The sequence below is a fragment of the Myripristis murdjan genome, chromosome 3, assembly GCF_902150065.1.
Source record: "Myripristis murdjan chromosome 3, fMyrMur1.1, whole genome shotgun sequence".
Classification (NCBI taxonomy): Eukaryota; Metazoa; Chordata; class Actinopteri; order Holocentriformes; family Holocentridae; genus Myripristis; species Myripristis murdjan.
The window spans coordinates 40082642-40101534 of NC_043982.1; the positions used below are offsets into that span (position 1 = coordinate 40082642).

The window sequence follows — 18893 nt, forward strand, 5'->3', positions numbered from 1 at the left end:
GCCGCTCAGCGCCGGTTCCTGTAGCAGCGCATTTCTGTCTGACAGAGACAGAGGAGCGGGCTGCAAGAGGGGGGACGTTTATTATAGGGACACCAGAGGCGCCTTCCAGCAAGCAGGTGGACACACTGCATGTGGATGAGATGTGTGAATATGTGTGTGGTCATCAAGAAGAGAGAAAAAAACTGTAAATTTTGAACTTGAATATGAATTTGGACACACATCAGCTGTATGTTTTTCCTTAAAATAAAAAAAAAAAAAAAGAACTTAACCCCATAATATTAGTTTGCCCGCCTCCCAGTCACCATAGTGCCCTATGTCAGCCTAAAAAACTAGGTGGTTTTATTCTACTCCACACTCTTGCCTCTAAATACCACAAGATGTACAATAATTACCTTAAACACACACACACACACACACACACACACAGCAAAAATATAGACTGAACACCAAGCATCCCTAAATGTAGCCATGTAACCCAACCAAAGATCCCACCAGCTTCATAAATCAGGAAAAAAAAAAAAAAAAATCAGCTTTATCTCAACTGGCCAACATGCAGTCTATGGCATTTGTTGACGTCAGTAACACAGCATGTGGACAATTAATTTATTACTAACTAAACAGAAGAAAACTGAGGCTGACGAGCCTGCGACAGCCACCAGCTAGGGCCAAATAAAATCTTTGAAGTTTGCATGGCAACTATTTCTTAGGAGTAACATACTGTAGCTTGCATTGTGTTTGGCAACGAAGGTTTGAAGAATAGGGGGGAAAAGGTTTGAAATAAATGTTAGTGTAATTGATTTGGATGAATGATATGGTGTGATAGAGTCTGTGCACACTAAATGTCTCGTATCTGTGGCTGTGTTTGCTGGGAATAATGTGGAATGATTTGAGCCTGGGATGCAACACAAGGCTGATTCATCTACCTGCCCTTTGAGTAAGCTGTCTGATTGGCAAGTCCATCTCTCTCTCTCTCTCCCTCTCTCTCTCTCTCTCTCTCTCTCCCTCTCTCTCTCTCTCTCTCTCAGACAAACCCTCACTTCCCCTCTCAGTGTCCCGGAAACAGCGGAGACAAGAGTGCCCCCTGCAAAAAACTGGTTATTACCATGACAACCTCCCCACAAGCTGAAAAAGGATGATGATCATGGCAACAGTGGCTGCGAGCCAAACCAACAGCCCATCTCCACCCCAGGGGATAGTGAATGTGCAATGTGTGAACTCCAGGATTTAATACTATGGTGTGCATAGACTGATTTTTTTTTATTATTATTATTATTTTTTTCTCCATAAATTTAATTTTGGCTCTTATAGCTGCTGACAGTTGCTGAACATATGATGGCATCCAGTCCTCGCATTACAGACTAAATAGTGGTCAGTGTTTTGCCTCTGGATAGTTACATATGGCTATAGCATCTCGCCCCTGACCCCCTGATCTGACCGGCGCCAGAGGGTTCGGGGATGATGACAGAGCAGAAACAGTGGCTCTGCTTATAAAACTTATCCAACTTATCCTCCACACTCCAAATGTCGATCCAGCTCATTTCCTGTTCTATATAGTTTCCCAGCTCCTCCGTCATTGTTTGTGCCTGACATTTACACGCCTTGGTTTGTACCTGTGAATGGGTGCTATGGTGAACTAGTTAGTTCGATCCTGTTGTTTTAACACTTTAAAAAATATATTCTATGTTAACAATGTCTTTGGTGCTCATAGGTGACATTATTTGCAATATTCAAATTTTTGTTTTTATTATTCAGAGTGAAATCTGCATGAAACAAAGATCCTGCTGCTGTGGCAATACAACACAACTATATTTAATTAATAACTTACATATCAGTCATTCATCAGCATGTGAATGTGATTGTAAATATATGCTTTAAGAAATACTGCAAGATTTTGGGTGAAATACCCTTTATCCGACTTACCCACTCTGAGACAAAAACTTTGATACCATTTTCACCCCTGCATGTCCAGTGGTTCAGTTACAGTGGGTAGCAGTTCATGTTAGCTTAGCATAAAGACTTGAAGTCTATGGGAGTCGTTAGCCTAGCTCCATCAAAGTGGAAACATAATCCTTACAGCCATTCTGAAGCTGTCTTCTTTACACAGTGGATCATGTGGATTTGAAATATATGTCTTGGAATTACAAAAAAAAAAAAAAAAAAAAAGTTGATGAGAAGTTCATTTGTGCAGTATCTTCCTCTACCTTCAGCTTCAGATCACTGTGATAGACGAAAGAATAAATGTGTTTAATGGTTACGGTTCCACCCTCTAACTTCTCAGTTTTTTCTGAAAAAAGAATCCCAAGACGTGTATTTCAAATATACATGATACACTGTGTAAATAAAACAGCTTTAGAGTTGCTGTAAAGTTTATTTTTTTCACTTTGACGGAGCCAGGCTAACAACTCCCACAGAGTTCAAGTCTTTATGCTAAGCTAAGATGAAATGCTACCCACAGGAGCTGAACCACTGGACGTATAGAGGAGGAAATGGTATCAAACATCTTGTCTCAGTCTTGGTGACCTGGAAAAAGGGGATTTCGCCCAAAACATTCACATGTATAATTTCATCAAGTGCATGAGGAATCAGAGACTATCCATACCTAATATACACCTGAGACAGGTACAGCACAGCCATCTGATACTTTCACACCTCATCCTGATGCACCTGGCTGAGACGGTTTGGATGTGTGAGCTTTTGTGTTATTCTTACCGTCCAATGAAATGTCTGGAGGTAATAACTGTATTGTGTACATGCACTTGTTAATGATTCATGGCCCTTCCACCGCCATCCCAGGGAGAAAAAAAAAAAAAACTGCTTTGTGAACTGGTTGTTTTAGAGTGCTTATTTTGGCCTTGTTGGTAACTCAAAGGGAGCTGCCCCCCTCCTTTAGTGTTTTATGTTTGGAATCCATTAGCATCAACTCCATTTTTTTTTTTTCCACATTTGAATTCTTTCATTAGGCCGGGTAGAAATGCTACAGCATGAGGAAACCTTGCTGCACGGGGGGCTGAAACCTCAAGGCTTTGATTTTCTACCTTCTCTGATGTTCTGGATATCTCATATCCAACCTCCAACCGGCTCTGCTCTCCAGCCTCTGTGTGCGAACAGCCTCAGCTCGTGAATCTGCTCCTCTGTTTGGAGTGAAAATAAAGTTTTTTTTTGTTTTTCACATTGCAAAACAAAGCAAGCCAACTTGCACTGTCACCAGCCAAACAGAAAAATCCTCTGGCTCTAGAAATGGGAGGAAAGTCTGGTGTCTGGTCTGAATGTTGTCACTGTTTGTGTACCATCTTGATGTCTAAACATAACGCACAAAATCTGTGGCAAGAAATTTCTCGCGGATGTCTTTGCTGCAATGGAAGATGGGTTCTGATACAGCGGCTTTTTTTCTCTGAATAATTCAAATGAAACATATATAATAGATATATTTGTACCCTCATTATATATAGGGGAAGGTTTATCCCATTCAAGAAAAGGAAAAATGAATCTATGACTGTAATAATAATAACCATAATGGCCTTTATTTATATTTATAGCACGTTTTGAAATAAAGGCACAAAGTTCTTTATAAATCAAAAAATACAAATGGTCGACAAACTGTGGTAAAACAATTAAAAAAGGAAGGAGATATAAAGGCAAAGGGTGCTTTATATGATGAAAAATGACAAAGTGCAATAGTCTATGCACATTAAAGTAACAGAAATGAAGTGTTTGGTCATGAAACAAAGCCCGCAGTGTGCAGGGAGTGTTGTAAGCCCACAGTGTTGACAAAAAAAATAAATAAATAGAAATCCATACGCAAAGAATATGAAGCGCAGGACTAAAATAAAAGTGCTAGCCGCTGCAGTGCATCAGAATACCAGCTGCTGTAATGTCCTCGCTCTCTTTAAAGAGCGCTCGAAACCTTCATTACAACCTTCGTTGCCAAACGAAGGGTTTCAGTCAATGTTTTCGTGCTGCCTTTGCTATAAAATGTATTCGACTCTCATTATTCTTATAAGCAGAGGAAATAGAAGATTTTTTCTCTCTCTCTCTCTCTCTCTCTTTTTTTTTTTTTTTTTGAACATCGCACTGTCATCTCTTTATTATTGAGGAGTGCCTTCAGGGCAGTAAATATGCAGGACGGAGCAGACTAATCTGAGGGAGAAATGTGGCAATTAGCAGTAGGATCTCCACCCAGCGAGGCTCTGCCCTGCATTCTCTCTTTGAACCGCTGATAAATAGAGCTTTTCTGGGTGCCTTCACATCTTTGTAAATAAACAATTAAGATCTGGAATGCAAGATGAGGGAAACTTGCCTGCGCAGTTGTGCTACGCAAACTGTCACACACACACACACACACACACACACACACACACACACACCCTCCTTCTTTCATCTCTCTCTCTCTGTGTACCAGCTTTCCTCTCTCGCTCGCTCTCCCCCTTTCTTCACAGAAATTGTTATCATGTTCATTGTGAGATGGTGCTGATAGGTGTAGGCATGTGTGTTGCTATGTGTGTGTGTGTGTGTGTGTGTGTGTGTGTGTGTGTTTATAGCAGCTGCCGGGAATCATTTAGTGCTTTTTGCCTGACCGGAGCGTCACACTCACAGGACGTCCTGGTGGATCAGCCAGGCGAGGGAACACACTGCGCACTGTGATGGGGTTTGAAAACAGCTCACGCCTTTTTGTTGAATTTTTGAATCCCGTCCTCCGCTCTCCCTCCGCTGCTGCTCACTGTCATGACTGAAAGCACAAGGCCTCACGACCCCAACCCTGACCCGGTGTTACAGATCCATACTCAGAAGCCGTCCTTGCAGCTTCACAAGCGATCGAATGCAGCAAATTGGAAAAGAATAATAAACTAGGAGTGAAAATGACAAGTGACACCAGCAACAGATGCCTATTGAAAAAAAAAAACATGAATATTATTGCAAAAAATGGCTGTGGTGATGCATATGTAATATATTCCAGTCCCTTTTTTCTAGCTCCGCTCCTGTTCCCAAGTGAGACTCCAGATACATTAAGCATGGAGTTAGTGGTATATAGAGTGTAGATTTAAATAAGAGGTAAAGTGTCTTGGGATTGCATGAGAGTAGAAATTCCCTCAGAGATCATCTTCTGTGTTAATATTCTGTAAGACGATAAGGAAGGAGAGGAAAAGGAAGTGAATCTACTCAGCTGGTGCTGGTCGGCCAGTCGAGGCTCAATATTGTGAGAACTTCAAATTAATTCACTTTAACTGATTCTTTGCAACTTTCAGCCGAACTACATTTATTTGCAATTCATGAAGAATATTTCTCTCACCCTTCTCTCACATGGAAAACAAAAATAAATCATATTTGAGTTTTAATGCCCCCCTTAACACCGATGTACAAACACAAAGACTCACCCCTCTGAAACCACAACAGCATCTCGTGCACTGAAAGCCATTTATTTATTCATAAATTTCTTTGAAAATCACATCCTTTGGCCAAAGAAGATGGAGTTTTTTGTGATTACTGGGAAGCACAGACTCTCATCTAAATGAATGAATGAATGAATAAATAAATACTTTAATCAGTTAATTAATTTGTTTCATATATATGCACATAAAGAATTAGTCTTCATAAAAATATTTAAGGAATGAAAAAGAAAAAGAAAGACCTTTTTCAGCACAAAAGTAAGAAAAATTACATAAAAAAATTCAATTAAAATAAAATAATAAAAAAAAAGATAAAATAAAACATTAAATGAAATCATGTCAAAGGTATAAATAAATAAAATATTAAAAAATAGCTTTAAAATATTTTTAAAATCGTCATGAGAGTTTTCGCTTTCTGACCATTATTATTGAGGAGTGCCTTCAGGGCAGTAAATATGCAGGACGGAGCAGACTAATCTGATATATATATATATATATACATATATATATATATATATATATATATATATATATATACATATATAGGGAGAGAGAGAGAGAGAGAGAGAGAGAGAGAGAGAGAGAGAGCCTCTATTTAAGAATAAAAGAAATGTAATTTAGGTTTCAGATAGTTACAACAACAACAACCCCCCCCTCCCCCAGTTTCAGTGTTAAAACTGTGTTTAATTGAATTCCCCTTCCCGTGGAAATGATTAATCACTGCTGTCAGCATCTTCTCAGTTTGGTTTTCTTCCAGGTGTAAACATCGTCGGTCCTCGGCGTCATCGAGGAGGCAGAGACACAGAAGTCATCTGGACACGTTTGGTGCACGGCTGAACGGATCAGTTGGGGTCCTTGAGCTGGTAGCCATGGAGGACCCTGTTTCTATAGTAACAAATGAACCATTCCCATTGTGCTGGGTGTGGTCATGTGTGTGTGTGTGTGTGTGTGTGTGTGTGTGTGTGTGTAGCTGGATGCTGAGGACCTTGTTTCTCCAACAGTGGGCAGCATGTTTTACATCTTTACAGACACAAGCAGGAGAAGTGATGACACACAAAAGAGCAAAGCGGTCGAGTTGGAGGAGGCGTACAGGATTTAGATGTAGAAGAAGAAGAATACATAGAAGAAGAAGAAGAAGAAGAAGGAGAAGAGGAGGAGGAGGAGGAGGAGGAGGAGGAGTACTTGCAGAAGGAGGTGAAGCTCCCGAAAGGAGGATGGCAGAGGTGGCTGTCAGGGCAAGTTTGCAAGTGAACTCAATTCTGGAGGTGTGGAGGGACAGACTGAAAGTGGAGAACGGTGTAAGATTGGATCACACGCAGCCTTGAAGTGCCTCACAAACACACACACACACACACACACATGCACACACACACACACACACACACATACACACACATGCATGCACACCCGATCTGCAGTACAGTAGGAATCTCCATCTTGCTGTCCCTCCCTGCACTTCAACACACCAGCAGCAGACCTAATTGCAAAGTGGGACATTATATAGGGCATGCTGAAAAAAAAAATGTAGGTCTAAAAAGAGGATCAGAGGCAAGTGAGAGCAGCGTTGCAGCACAGAAGTGTCACAGTCCTACAATAACCAAACAGTACACAAGCATAAACACAAATGCTCTTTTTTTGTTTTGTCATGTTTCATGGTGGTTTGTTAAGCTCTTTGTATGTTTTATGGACTTATCTGTTTTGAAACGCGCTAAATGACTCCTTTCTTCCTCCTCCTCTTTTTCTTCTTCTAATTAGAATCAGAATCAAACATTACAAAGCACTCCTTGTACCAACAACAATTACTATGACATATACATAGAGTAATACGTTATTATAAGGAATACATAATTATTATTGTTATATTACATAATTATTCTTACCATGAAATGTTGGTTTATTCAGAATAAAGTTGCATATTGTGGCATATCTAAAAGATACTCATGTCATATTATATTGTAAACAGAGCAGTCTTATGAATTAAAAGACTTGATAGGGCACATGACTGGAGCTATACTGGAACTATTGATTATTGCAATTTGAAAGGTAGGAAAGGAAAGATCCTCATTCTCATCATAGCTATCATTTATTGCACTGAAAGATAGTTTTTGTGTTTTTCTTTTTTTGATGATGTGAGTATTAGAAAACTTTTAGAGAATGAGCTAAATGCATAGGCTAAGGCTTTTGTATAGCTGGGATTTACCTGATTAAATAAAGGTTATAATTGTTATAACTATTAGTAATTTCTTAGTATTATTATAAGAGCTTTAGTCTAAATCATACAAGACAGGCCGTTTGATGTGAATTAATTTCCTTCATCAGTGTGTCAATACTTTCACGAGATACAAAATTTATGATCCACAGACACTACAGGATACCGTGAATGGGATACATTGGTGAGGTCCAATAAATGTGAATATAAATGTGATGTCGTTGTGCTGTAGATGTACAACTCCTCCTGAATATAATGTTCTCAGTTTCAACTTGTTTCATAGCAGTTGTGAGTTATGTCATGTTCTGTAAACTGTCATTATTTATTATTTATCAGTGGTTTCTGACAAATCCAGGAATCTAGCACTATTCAGTATTATCTAGTGTTTAGTACTATGTAATGTAAAGTGGGCATGTTTTAGTTTATGAAAACTAAATGTTGAAATATAATGTTAATGAGAACTAAGAGATGATGGGTAGGATTGTGGGGAGAAAGGGAGGGACGACTTAAAGTTTGTTTTCTTATGTCTTGGTTTTCTTTTCTTTTTTCCTCTTTTGTTTTTATATATTCAAGAGGAGAATGACAACTGAGTTGATTTACTTATAATGCAATATATTATGTTAAGGTTAGGGTTAGAATAGAGAAAGAATTAAAGAATTGGATAAGTATTTTTCATTATGTAAAGGTGTTGTATTAGCATGTAAAGGTTTCTTCTCTATAACACCAATTCTTTTTTTAAAACATAAATATCCATTTAAAAAAATGGACACCCCCACATTAAAAAAAATAATTATCTATATGTCACTTTATCCAAACAACCTTTTCCAAGCATGACAGTGAAAAGGTATCTCATGTTTGGGAAGCATATAAACAGAGAATAACAGGGGACCTAAGACAGACCCTTGTGGAACACCATATTTCAGATGAGCTGTAGAAAAGTGCAGCTGCCTAGCACAACTCTATGTTATTTCAAAAAATGAAACTAAAAAAATAAAAAAAATCAGAGCTCAGGCCATGAGGCCATTCAGTTTTCAAGTCATTCAGCATGGTCCTCTGTGTTAAAGGCAGTAGAAACAAAATCAAAGTCAAATCAGTCACTTTCCTCAGCAGCATGGCGGAGGACATTAACAATGTCATCCATCCTCTGGACATTAAAGTGGGGAAACAGAATCAAAGCGTCCGTGGACAAATGTTTTTGTGGAGGGTGGGATCTCTTCTGTTAAAAAACAAACAAACAAACAAACAAACAAACAAACAAACAAAAACACATACTCAATGACTACTAGTAGTTTTTCCTCACTGGAAAACTCTTATTGAACAAAATCAGTTTCCCTCGGGGATAAATTATAAGTACACTGTATCTTTTAAGATGTGAATGGATGTTGAGTGTTGATTAATTAAGATGTCAACAGGATGAGGTCATTGGTGTGTTGAGTACACTTCTCCACTTTTCCTGTGGCCTACTTGCACTCTCTCCACCACCACACATTGCTGGTGCTCCTGCTCACTGCTCTCTCTCTCTCTCTCTCTCTCTCTCTCCTTCTCTCTCTGTCTCTCTCTGTCTTGCTTCATCTCTGAAAGGACATTAATCATAGCAGTCTCCCACATGTTTTCACCTCGATCTCTGCCCTACCCTCTCTCTCTGTCTCTCTCTCTCTCTGTCTCACTCCTCCAGCTCTCTGCTGATGGCAAGTGGGTCACTGGCGACTGGAGGACGGTGCTCGCTCTGGTAGAGACAGCTGAAGGAGGGAGAAAACCATGACACAGGTTTTTGGCAAGACCCATCCTTTTAATAGAGCTAAGCCTGCGCGGCGTTCCCCAGAGGCCGGGACTCAGGAGAACGGCATCAAGACGACTTCATGAGAGTGTAAATTTAAGAATTATGCAGATCCACATTTAGTTTTCCAAATGTATAAAATAGGAACGGTGGCATCAAAATTAATTCCTATCAGCAACACAAAGACATCCACCATCAATAGTTAACTAATTTTATTCAGTAGGTTATTAACAAAAGCACTAAATAAAGCTTTAGTCTGGACAATGCCATGCCATGACAGACACAAAATTAGATGGCACTCAGTGGTGTGTATACCTCCACTAATGGTATGCAATTGTCAAGATATGCCACATGTTGGATTTTCATGGGAAGTTAATAATTCCTTCCTACATCAGGGATGCTCTGATAACTGCACCTGAAACGGGACACGAGATAAACCAGTTCAATTTCCATCCACTTTGGAGCATTTTAGCCAATTAGCAGAAGAGCACATGGCCAATTACCACTGTGTTTGTTCAATAGTCATTCAGGCTGCCCTTCTGCCACTTTACCAAATTTGGAAAAAAAAAGAAAAAGAAAAGAAAAAAAAAAACAGCATGATGGTTATGTCTAAATCAGAAATGATCACTCCAGTGGTCCTGTGTTATTTGATTGAAGCAGTAATGGACATTTTTCCTCATCTTACCTCTGCGGATGACAACCACACAAAGTTTACAGGTGTTTTCTTGAATTAGCTGGAAAGTTAAAAGCCTTTTAGTGAGAAGCCACAGCCAAAAAGTATGAAAAGTTAAACATATTTCCACAAAATTTCATGTAAAGGTTCGCCATGGGGGTTATTATTTTCTGAAACATCCTAAAAACAGACAGAGAGACGGAATGGGGCAAAAACTAAACCTGGAACAAACGTGTTGGCAAATGTACATTTAGAACTTGCGTGTGAGAGTGGGCAAGGGGAAGTGTGATTGTTTAATAATGAAACACTTGAAGTCAAGACGCAGTTCCTCTCTGATCGAAAGCTGAGGGACGGGGGATTATATGGTTTGAAGAACAGAAGATAAAGTCATTTAAGAAACACCACGAAAACCAGCCTGTTACCTTGCATAATGCTGTGAGAGATGGGATGCTGCCAAACGAGTTTAAAAAGGGAATTCCTTCATTAATATTGACGAAGCGGAAGGTTGGCCCTCAGGGTGGGATGCCAACCATAGCCATTGTAGCTGCAACTGAAATAACTCATGAAAAATGAGGCAAACTCATGAAAGATATATCAGTACAAGGATACTCGTGGAGCTGATGGGACGGTACAGGCTCCAGTGGACTCTCTCTCTCTGTGTTATTGTGCTTTCCCACTTCTCTTTCTCTCAGTCTCTCTCCTCACTACCTTTTACGCTGACTTCCAATAACACTTCTCACTGGGGCGCAGCGCTGGCTTGCCTGGTAGAGCGCGTGCCACGAATCAAGTCCTTACCACAGGGTTGGGTTGGATTTTGGATCGAGCCCTTTGCTGCATGCCATCCCCTCTCTCCCCCCTGCTTTTCCTCTCTCTCTCTCTCTCTCTCTCTCTCTCCTCCAACTATCGAATAAAGCAGAACACCCCACCAACCCCCATCCCAATTCCCCTCCAAATTACTAATACTCAATTTACTAATAGCTCCTGTTTTACAAACTGGCTGAAGTCTTCCTGGCTGTGGCTCTGGTATTAAATGAGCAGATTTTGCCATCTAGTGGCCATATGCATGCTGTGCAGTTAATAAATCTGTAAGGGAAAAAAAAAATCATCCAAAAATGTCATTTATCTAGCCAGCAAACTCATTCATCTACCCTACATGACTTATTTATAGAAAAGTCCACAGCACCTGTGGGGATTCTAGTGTGTATTTTTTTTTTTATATATATATTAAACTGTAAAAGTGCTGTTTTATAAGGTATCCATTTTGATATAACCTAAGGCTACAGCCATTTCATTACTGAGCTTGACAGTGATGGCTTTCGCTGTTTGATGAATGGCTGAAAAAGCAGTAGAAAATGTGTCTGTTGGAGTTGTGGTGGTTATTGTAATGTCTCCATGTTGTTCAAGTCAACAATATTTGAGATTTAAAATGTAGCAATAGATAAACTGAGTTTCTGCATGTCAAAAGATGTCAGATTTTTTTGTGTATATTTTGATATAAACATAAAAAAAAAAACACCAGAATCTCATGCAATAATCAAAAGAGCTTGTAACATGGTTTACCCTGCATGCGTTTCACTTGTATTAAAGCTACACGTGGCATCTTCTGTTGCCATTTAGATGAGAAACTTTTACAATCCCTGATGGTTTTTACAGCAGGAGGCAGAGACAGGATACAGCAAAGATGGAAAAAAGAATATAAATTTAAGGACGGGATGTGGACGTCAGAGGCCCAGCTGTGGCACATTTCACACTAATGGGACTTTGTGTCTCCTCTCTGAGGGACAACGTGACTGACGGAGATCAACCGAGTCCTCATCCAGAGAAAAACACACCACACATACTGTATATATATTTATAGTCTGCACATAGTGAACATTATACAAAACCTTTCCTGTAGGACTTTTCATGGATCAACCTTATTAGAGGTTAAAGTAAGTGATAAGTGGTGATCTGCAGTGCACTTGCATTTGTACCATAACATTGTGACCATTTCTATGGTGCATTTTGTATGTTATTGTTTCAGTATCATAACTATTTCCACCTAGGGCTAAGTTTCTGTTACTGCAGGTGCTACATTTGGCATTTTTAAACATGAATACTGGTATATCGTTGTCAAATTAATTGTGATACTTGAGTGTAATTACCAAAAGCAAACGACACCTTAGTCATGATGGATGATAGCCTCTATTTGTCAGTATACACATATACAATACAGGCCAAAAGTTTGGACACACCTTCTCATTCAATACGTTTTCTTTATTTTCATGACTATTTACATTGTAGATTCTAACTGAAGGAATCAAAACTATGAATGAACACATGTGGAGTTATGTACTTAACAAAAAAAAGTGAAATAACTGAAAACATGTTTTATATTCTAGTTTCTTCAAAATAGCCACCCTTTGCTCTGATTACTGCTTTGCACACTCTTGGCATTCTCTCGATGAGCTTCAAGAGGTAGTCACCTGAAATGGTTTTCCCAACAGTCTTGAAGGAGTTCCCAGAGGTGTTTAGCACTTGTTGGCCCCTTTGCCTTCACTCTGCGGTCCAGCTCACCCCAAACCATCTCGATTGGGTTCAGGTCCGGTGACTGTGGAGGCCAGGTCATCTGCCGCAGGATGCTGTGGTAGCCCTGCTGGTTCAGTGTGCCTTCAATTTTGAATAAATCCCCAAGAGTGTCACCAGCAAAACACCCCCACACCATCACACCTCCTCCTCCATGCTTCACAGTGGGAACCAGGCATGTGGAATCCATCCGTTCACCTTTTCTGCGTCTCACAAAGACACGGCGGTTGGAACCAAAGATCTCAAATTTGGACTCATCAGACCAAAGCACAGATTTCCACTGGTCTAATGTCCATTCCTTGTGTTTCTTGGCCCAAACAAATCTCTTCTGCTTGTTGCCTCTCCTTAGCAGTGGTTTCCTAGCAGCTATTTGACCATGAAGGCCTGATTGGTGCAGTCTCCTCTTAACAGTTGTTCTAGAGATGGGTCTGCTGCTAGAACTCTGTGTGGCATTTATCTGGTCTCTGATCTGAGCTGCTGTTAACTTGCCATTTCTGAGGCTGGTGATTCGGATGAACTTGTCCTCAGAAGCAGAGGTGACTCTTGGTCTTCCTTTCCTGGGTCGGTCCTCATGTGTGCCAGTTTCGTTGTAGCGCTTGATGGTTCTTGCGACTCCACTTGGGGACACATTTGAAGTTTTTGCAATTTTCCGGACTGACTGACCTTCATTTCTTAAAGTAATGATGGCCACTTGTTTTTCTTTAGTTAGCTGATTGGTTCTTGCCATAATATGAATTTTAACAGTTGTCCAATAGGGCTGTCGGCTGTGTAGTAACCTGACTTCTGCACAACACAACTGATGGTCCCAACCCCATTGATAAAGCAAGAAATTCCACTAATTAACCCTGATAAGGCACACCTGTGAAGTGAAAACCATTTCAGGTGACTACCTCTTGAAGCTCATCGAGAGAAGGCCAAGAGTGTGCAAAGCAGTAATCAGAGCAAAGGGTGGCTATTTTGAAGAAACTAGAATATAAAACATGTTTTCAGTTATTTCACCTTTTTTTGTTAAGTACATAACTCCACATGTGTTCATTCATAGTTTTGATTCCTTCAGTTAGAATCTACAATGTAAATAGTCATGAAAATAAAGAAAACGCATTGAATGAGAAGGTGTGTCCAAACTTTTGGCCTGTACTGTACATACATACATACATATATATGTGTATATATACGAATCATATGGTAATGCATCATCACCAATATCCATAATAACATAATATAGTTCTAAACACTGTAGTCAATGAGGGGAAAAAACTTTCACGAGTCAGTAAAGGCATAAATGACACAAAGTGTGTGTGTGTGTGTATGTGTGTGTGCCTATTTTTGACTATCTCCAGGGAACCTTTGCATAGACTATGTGTATAATGAAATATATCTGCAGAGTATCTATATCTATATATATATATCAACTAGATATATAACTGTAATGTACGTAATGTGATCATAATTTATAATTTTGGACAAATAAATTTGTGCACATTAATTTTCCTAAAAGCAGCAGCACTGTGAAAAAAACAAAAAACAAAAAACAAAAAACAAAAGCTCTCTCCACCAGAAAACTAGTCCCTCAGACTTTGTAAGCCACAGATGCAGAACATTATAAAGTGGCTGTTTCAACCAGAAATTCAAATTTGAAAATGGAGGGATTTTGATGATAGGTGGTGAAATCTATTAGTGCCACTGCATGTTGTCCAAAATGGTTTGCTGACATGTAAAATGTGGGGTAAACAGTGGTAAACAGGCCAAACACTGAATATCACTGGTTTGGTCCTTTAAGGTTGGTTCTGTAGCTGTGCTGGACATCCACAGGTCAGCCTGATCAGCAAATACATTCATGTTAACCTGTGATCCAGACTCACTCAGGGAGTAAACTGGACGTGTGGGCACCTTTACCCAAGTGTTGCCCAAGCCTCACTGTGTGTACCAAAGGACAAGGATGTGACACTTAAATTATTCTATCATTTAACATCCCATGGTTTCCATCTTCAGTTTGTGATGTTAAATGCACAGCAGGAGTTTTATGAGAAGTGCTACCCACTTTCCCTCCACCTGCTGTCGACTCCACAGTCTCGAGGGAATGTGCTTGAACTCGGTGCATTCAGTGGGTGTCGGTGGAGTCCAGCTGAGAAAAAGCAGGAGTCAGGCTCCATGCTAAAAATACATCTCGTGGCTGCAGTGCATTATGGTTAACTGAGCGTGCTGCCGGTGAACAAAACGGTGTCTCTGCCTCCTCTTGTATAATGGAGCTCTCTGTGTGATGGTTGAATGTCAGAGCCAAATGGAGAGTCTGGAAAAAAGAGCCCTTGCTCTTTGATTTTGAATGGCTGACACCAAAACTTAACCTTTACGTTGGCATTTTAGACGGCTGATTTTTTTTTTTTTTTTGGTTATTAATTTCCATTGCAGCTGTAGCTGGAGACGCCGACAGGACGTCACAGTGAGACAGGACAGTGACGTCCTGTCATCTGTCGTCTGGCCTGTTATCTCTGACAGCGAGAGGAAAACTACAACATCAAATGCAAGAGACATCACTAAGAGTTGTTTTCCTTACAGTGAAAATGTTTTTAGGTGGATTTTTCCTCTACGTTTTAAAATGACATTTTTCTACCTTGACGTGACCCGGTCCACATGTAGACCAAGACCCGCCAGTTGGGCACAGTCCATAGTATAATATGGAGCAGTTCACCCACACGTGTACCATCATTACATTGACAGTAAGCACTTTTGTGAACAAGGCTGATATATTTTTGACTGGCCACTAAATGTTTGGGGTGTTTTGATCTTTACACAAAACTAATCCGAAGCAACACTCTGATGATTATTTGAGTTGGACAAATAATGCCATAAAACTACCCAAATACCCAAATTCGACTAGCTTTATTAAAACGTTTTCAAGATGGCGATGGGTCATCTGAAAGGAAGTTCCCCTCCACACAGTATTGCACACGGTAAATCCTGATGTCATCGAAATGCTAACAGCATCACTATTACTTAACTCTTAAAAATAGAGGCAGTATAGAAAATATGACATCTCAAGATCTGTCAGTAGTTACATTTTTCATAAATAGATTCAGGTTTCTTTTTTTTTTTTCATCCATTGATCAAACCCATATATACAGATCATTAGGACAAAGGTACCATCAGCAGCTGTGCTTCGCGTCCACAAAACTGGATCAATGACCAAGCCAAACGGGCGTCCCTTACCGAATGTGTAAATATTAATTCCGGGCCTTGTCGGAAAGCGAGTCTGCTCGTTAATGATTTTTCAATTCAAAACATGAACACGATGTAAACAGAAGCCTTGTTTCGACCGTTTGGCAGGTTTGTTGACCCCGTTTTGTGAAAACCCCATCCATAATCAATCAATCAATCATAGTGTCGTACTCAAAACAATCATGTGGAAATGTACAGTAACTGAACATCAGAACAGAGGGGATAGAAATGAATATATACATACATAACATACATATTGTACAGTAAAGTTTCTCAGATGCACACTTAAATACAGAATACTATCATACATATCTATATCTATATATATCTCTATATATAGATATAGACATATATAGATATATATAGATATATACTTTTGCATCCTCCATCTTTTTGCAGTACATTTTCAATGGCACACAATGATATCAGAGCACATGTTGAGGGTATTTTGCGACCACTGTGTCCCACTGTGTCAGGGGCATGAGAGCACTTCTTAACTGCTGCCAGGATTTGGGGGAACAAAAGCCTTTATGCCCTTTAGCCATACATTTTAACAGGGATAAAGGGGGCTGGGTGAGGTGCAGTGCGTCAGAGCTGCTATGAGATGATTATATAAAAAACAGTTGAGAGTTTCAGTGCATAGTTTTAACTCAGCATCGAGATTATGTGCAAGGTATGAAGCCATGAAAGGCAGTCACGGCAAAGCTGTTACCCTAAGGAAGCACGCGCGGGTGCCAACGTGTGTGATTTGGACGATAAGCGTATAGCGGCGTTCGAGGTCGGAGGCGGGGAGGGTTTCCAGGTTTGCTTTAAACTCAGGCAGAGGCGACGAGGTTAACAGGCAGTAAGATAAATGTTTGAAAGGAAAAAAAACGCTTAAACAGTAGTGTTCACTAAGACTGGATATGGCTTTCAGTGCCTTCTGAGGCTTTTCAGATAAGGTTTAAATCAGACCAACTCCCCCTTTCTTCTCCAACTCCATCCAACTCTTGGTTATATTTAAAAAAAATATTTTCTCATTTCCTTTCTTATGTGGATCTGACAACAATATAGGCAATGAGTTCAGGCAAAGAGTAAAGAGCAAAGAGGAATAGAGGAGGTGGAGGATGGGGGTTTCTTAAACTTTAAGGCTTGGTTTACAATATTTCTTGGAAAAAAAAAATAAGCATGGAATTTCTCATCTAAGCTAAACTAAACAAAATCTGTGCCTGTGATCAACACATTATGATTTTATGAATCAATATTGTCAACACAACCTTTCAATTCCTACTCTGCTGAAGATTAATTTGATGAATTTTGATGGATTTCCCAGTGTGACCTTGCTAAAGGGCACCGGTGAGGCACATGAGGACGACGACATGCAGCGTAAGCAAGTAGGCCAGGAAGAAGTATCGGGAGCGGGCGCGGGTCGTCAGCAGCTTGGAGCAGTACAGGCTTCTCCCTCTGATCCACCGCCGGCACGCAAGCACCCCGCCTTTTACCTGCAAATCCCCAAACAGGATATCACATCATCAAGGGAAAAACATATTCCATCACGGAGATACTGGGCTGACTGCACAGAACTCAAAAGACAAAAAAAATCTACATGAAGAGAAGGTGGGAAAAAACTGGGTTTCCAGCGGGTCAGAGTCCACAGTGGAAGCTATAGGGTGCATAAAAACAGTTTCTTTATTTGTCAGCCCTGGTGCTGTAAGCCACAAGCACTTCAAAGCATAAATGGACACAGAACAGGCTTGGAAAGGCAGCTACTGATGGGCCTTTTGGACTGTGAGAACTTAGTGAGGCGTGCTGTGGAGGCTGTTTCACAGGTTCCCAGAAGTGTTTCCATGGGCAACGACACAGTTTTATAATATTTCTGTAGTTAATCTACCACTACTGCCTTCACAGCAGTCTGTCAGCCTGGCTGTGGCTAGACAACACAGAGGTTTTAGTGTGCCGGTATTACAAATTAGAAAATTCTATTTAATTGTAGTGGTACTACGAGCAAAATCTGCTTACTGGTAGTTGGTAATGATTTGCTTTGCACTTGATTTGTTCAAGATTTTGCCTTAGATTTTGATGTTGCCTTAGCAACTTGCGCTCCTACACCTGTGTGTATGCGAAGCCTGCTTAACCTGCTGGTCAAATGAATTGCTTTGGAATACATTTAAATTTAACACATTTTTGTATATTTTTGCTCTTTTAACAAGACATTTTGTGTGGTTTACAGCCTCATGTGATGTTGCACATAATTCCAACATCACTGGCAACAATAACAATCAAGAAAAAAAGAGCTCCTGTATTGGATCCCTACTCAATATCGGTCGATACCCCAAGGCCAGGTATCAGAATCGGATTAGACCTGAAAAAAGTCGATCCCTAATATGTAAATATGTGCTCAACACAAAGCAGCCAAACAGATGGCAAAAACAAACAGCAAAACAGCGCACCCTGCAAGCTGGATCAACAAACTGCTTCATCCTCTTAGCAGAATTTGAGGAGGAAAAAAGTACGAAGAGCTATTATGATTTGATTGGCTGCTTGACTCGGCTTTCAGCTGAAGTTTTACTGTACTCTGCTGGAGCTTGACACAACTGTTAGAAATAAATAAAAGGTGTATTTGAAAGTTTAGCGATATCTCAGAGAGCTGGGTGTCAAGCGTACAGCCAAAAAATTCCCTGAGAACAAAAATGAATTAATTAAAAAAATAAGCAAAACTATTAAAGCATTAGGTTTTTAGGACCATATCAGGGTTGAGGGTTCAGGCTTTAGGGTTCAGGGTTGGTTCTTCATAAAGTGGAAACAGAAACAAATCATTTTGGGTTACCCATGTTAGTCGAAAGGCTTCAAGTTGCACTGTGTTTCATTAGCATTAGTGCTCTTGGATGCTTCCTGAGGAAGAGTTGCGCGCTTGAAAGGCATCTCAACTTAGCAGCTGCCTTATCAAGCCTATTTTGTGTCTATTTTTTGCTCTGAAGTGCTTGTGACCTATAGCACTGTTCATACAAAGTAGAATTTTTGTTTTTGGATTTTGTGTATTTGACAGTCTCCCACCTTCTTTACTTCTTGAAAGAAAGAAAAAAATAAAGT

The 18893-nt window shown here is 39.9% G+C and overlaps 1 protein-coding gene across 5 annotated transcripts in view; it reads right to left on the reverse strand.

The window, feature by feature from the left end:
- Positions 1–15469: 15469 nt before the first annotated feature.
- The window catches only part of LOC115379973 (COP1-interactive protein 1), a 42527-nt gene continuing 39103 nt past the window's right edge, over positions 15470–18893 (reverse strand). For all 5 annotated transcript variants that reach the window (XM_030080989.1, XM_030080998.1, XM_030081005.1 and 2 more), the window contains one exon: positions 15470–17305. In XM_030080989.1, coding sequence (XP_029936849.1) covers positions 17147–17305 — 159 coding nt within the window. In that variant the 3' untranslated portion in view covers positions 15470–17146. The remainder of the gene's footprint in view (positions 17306–18893) is intronic.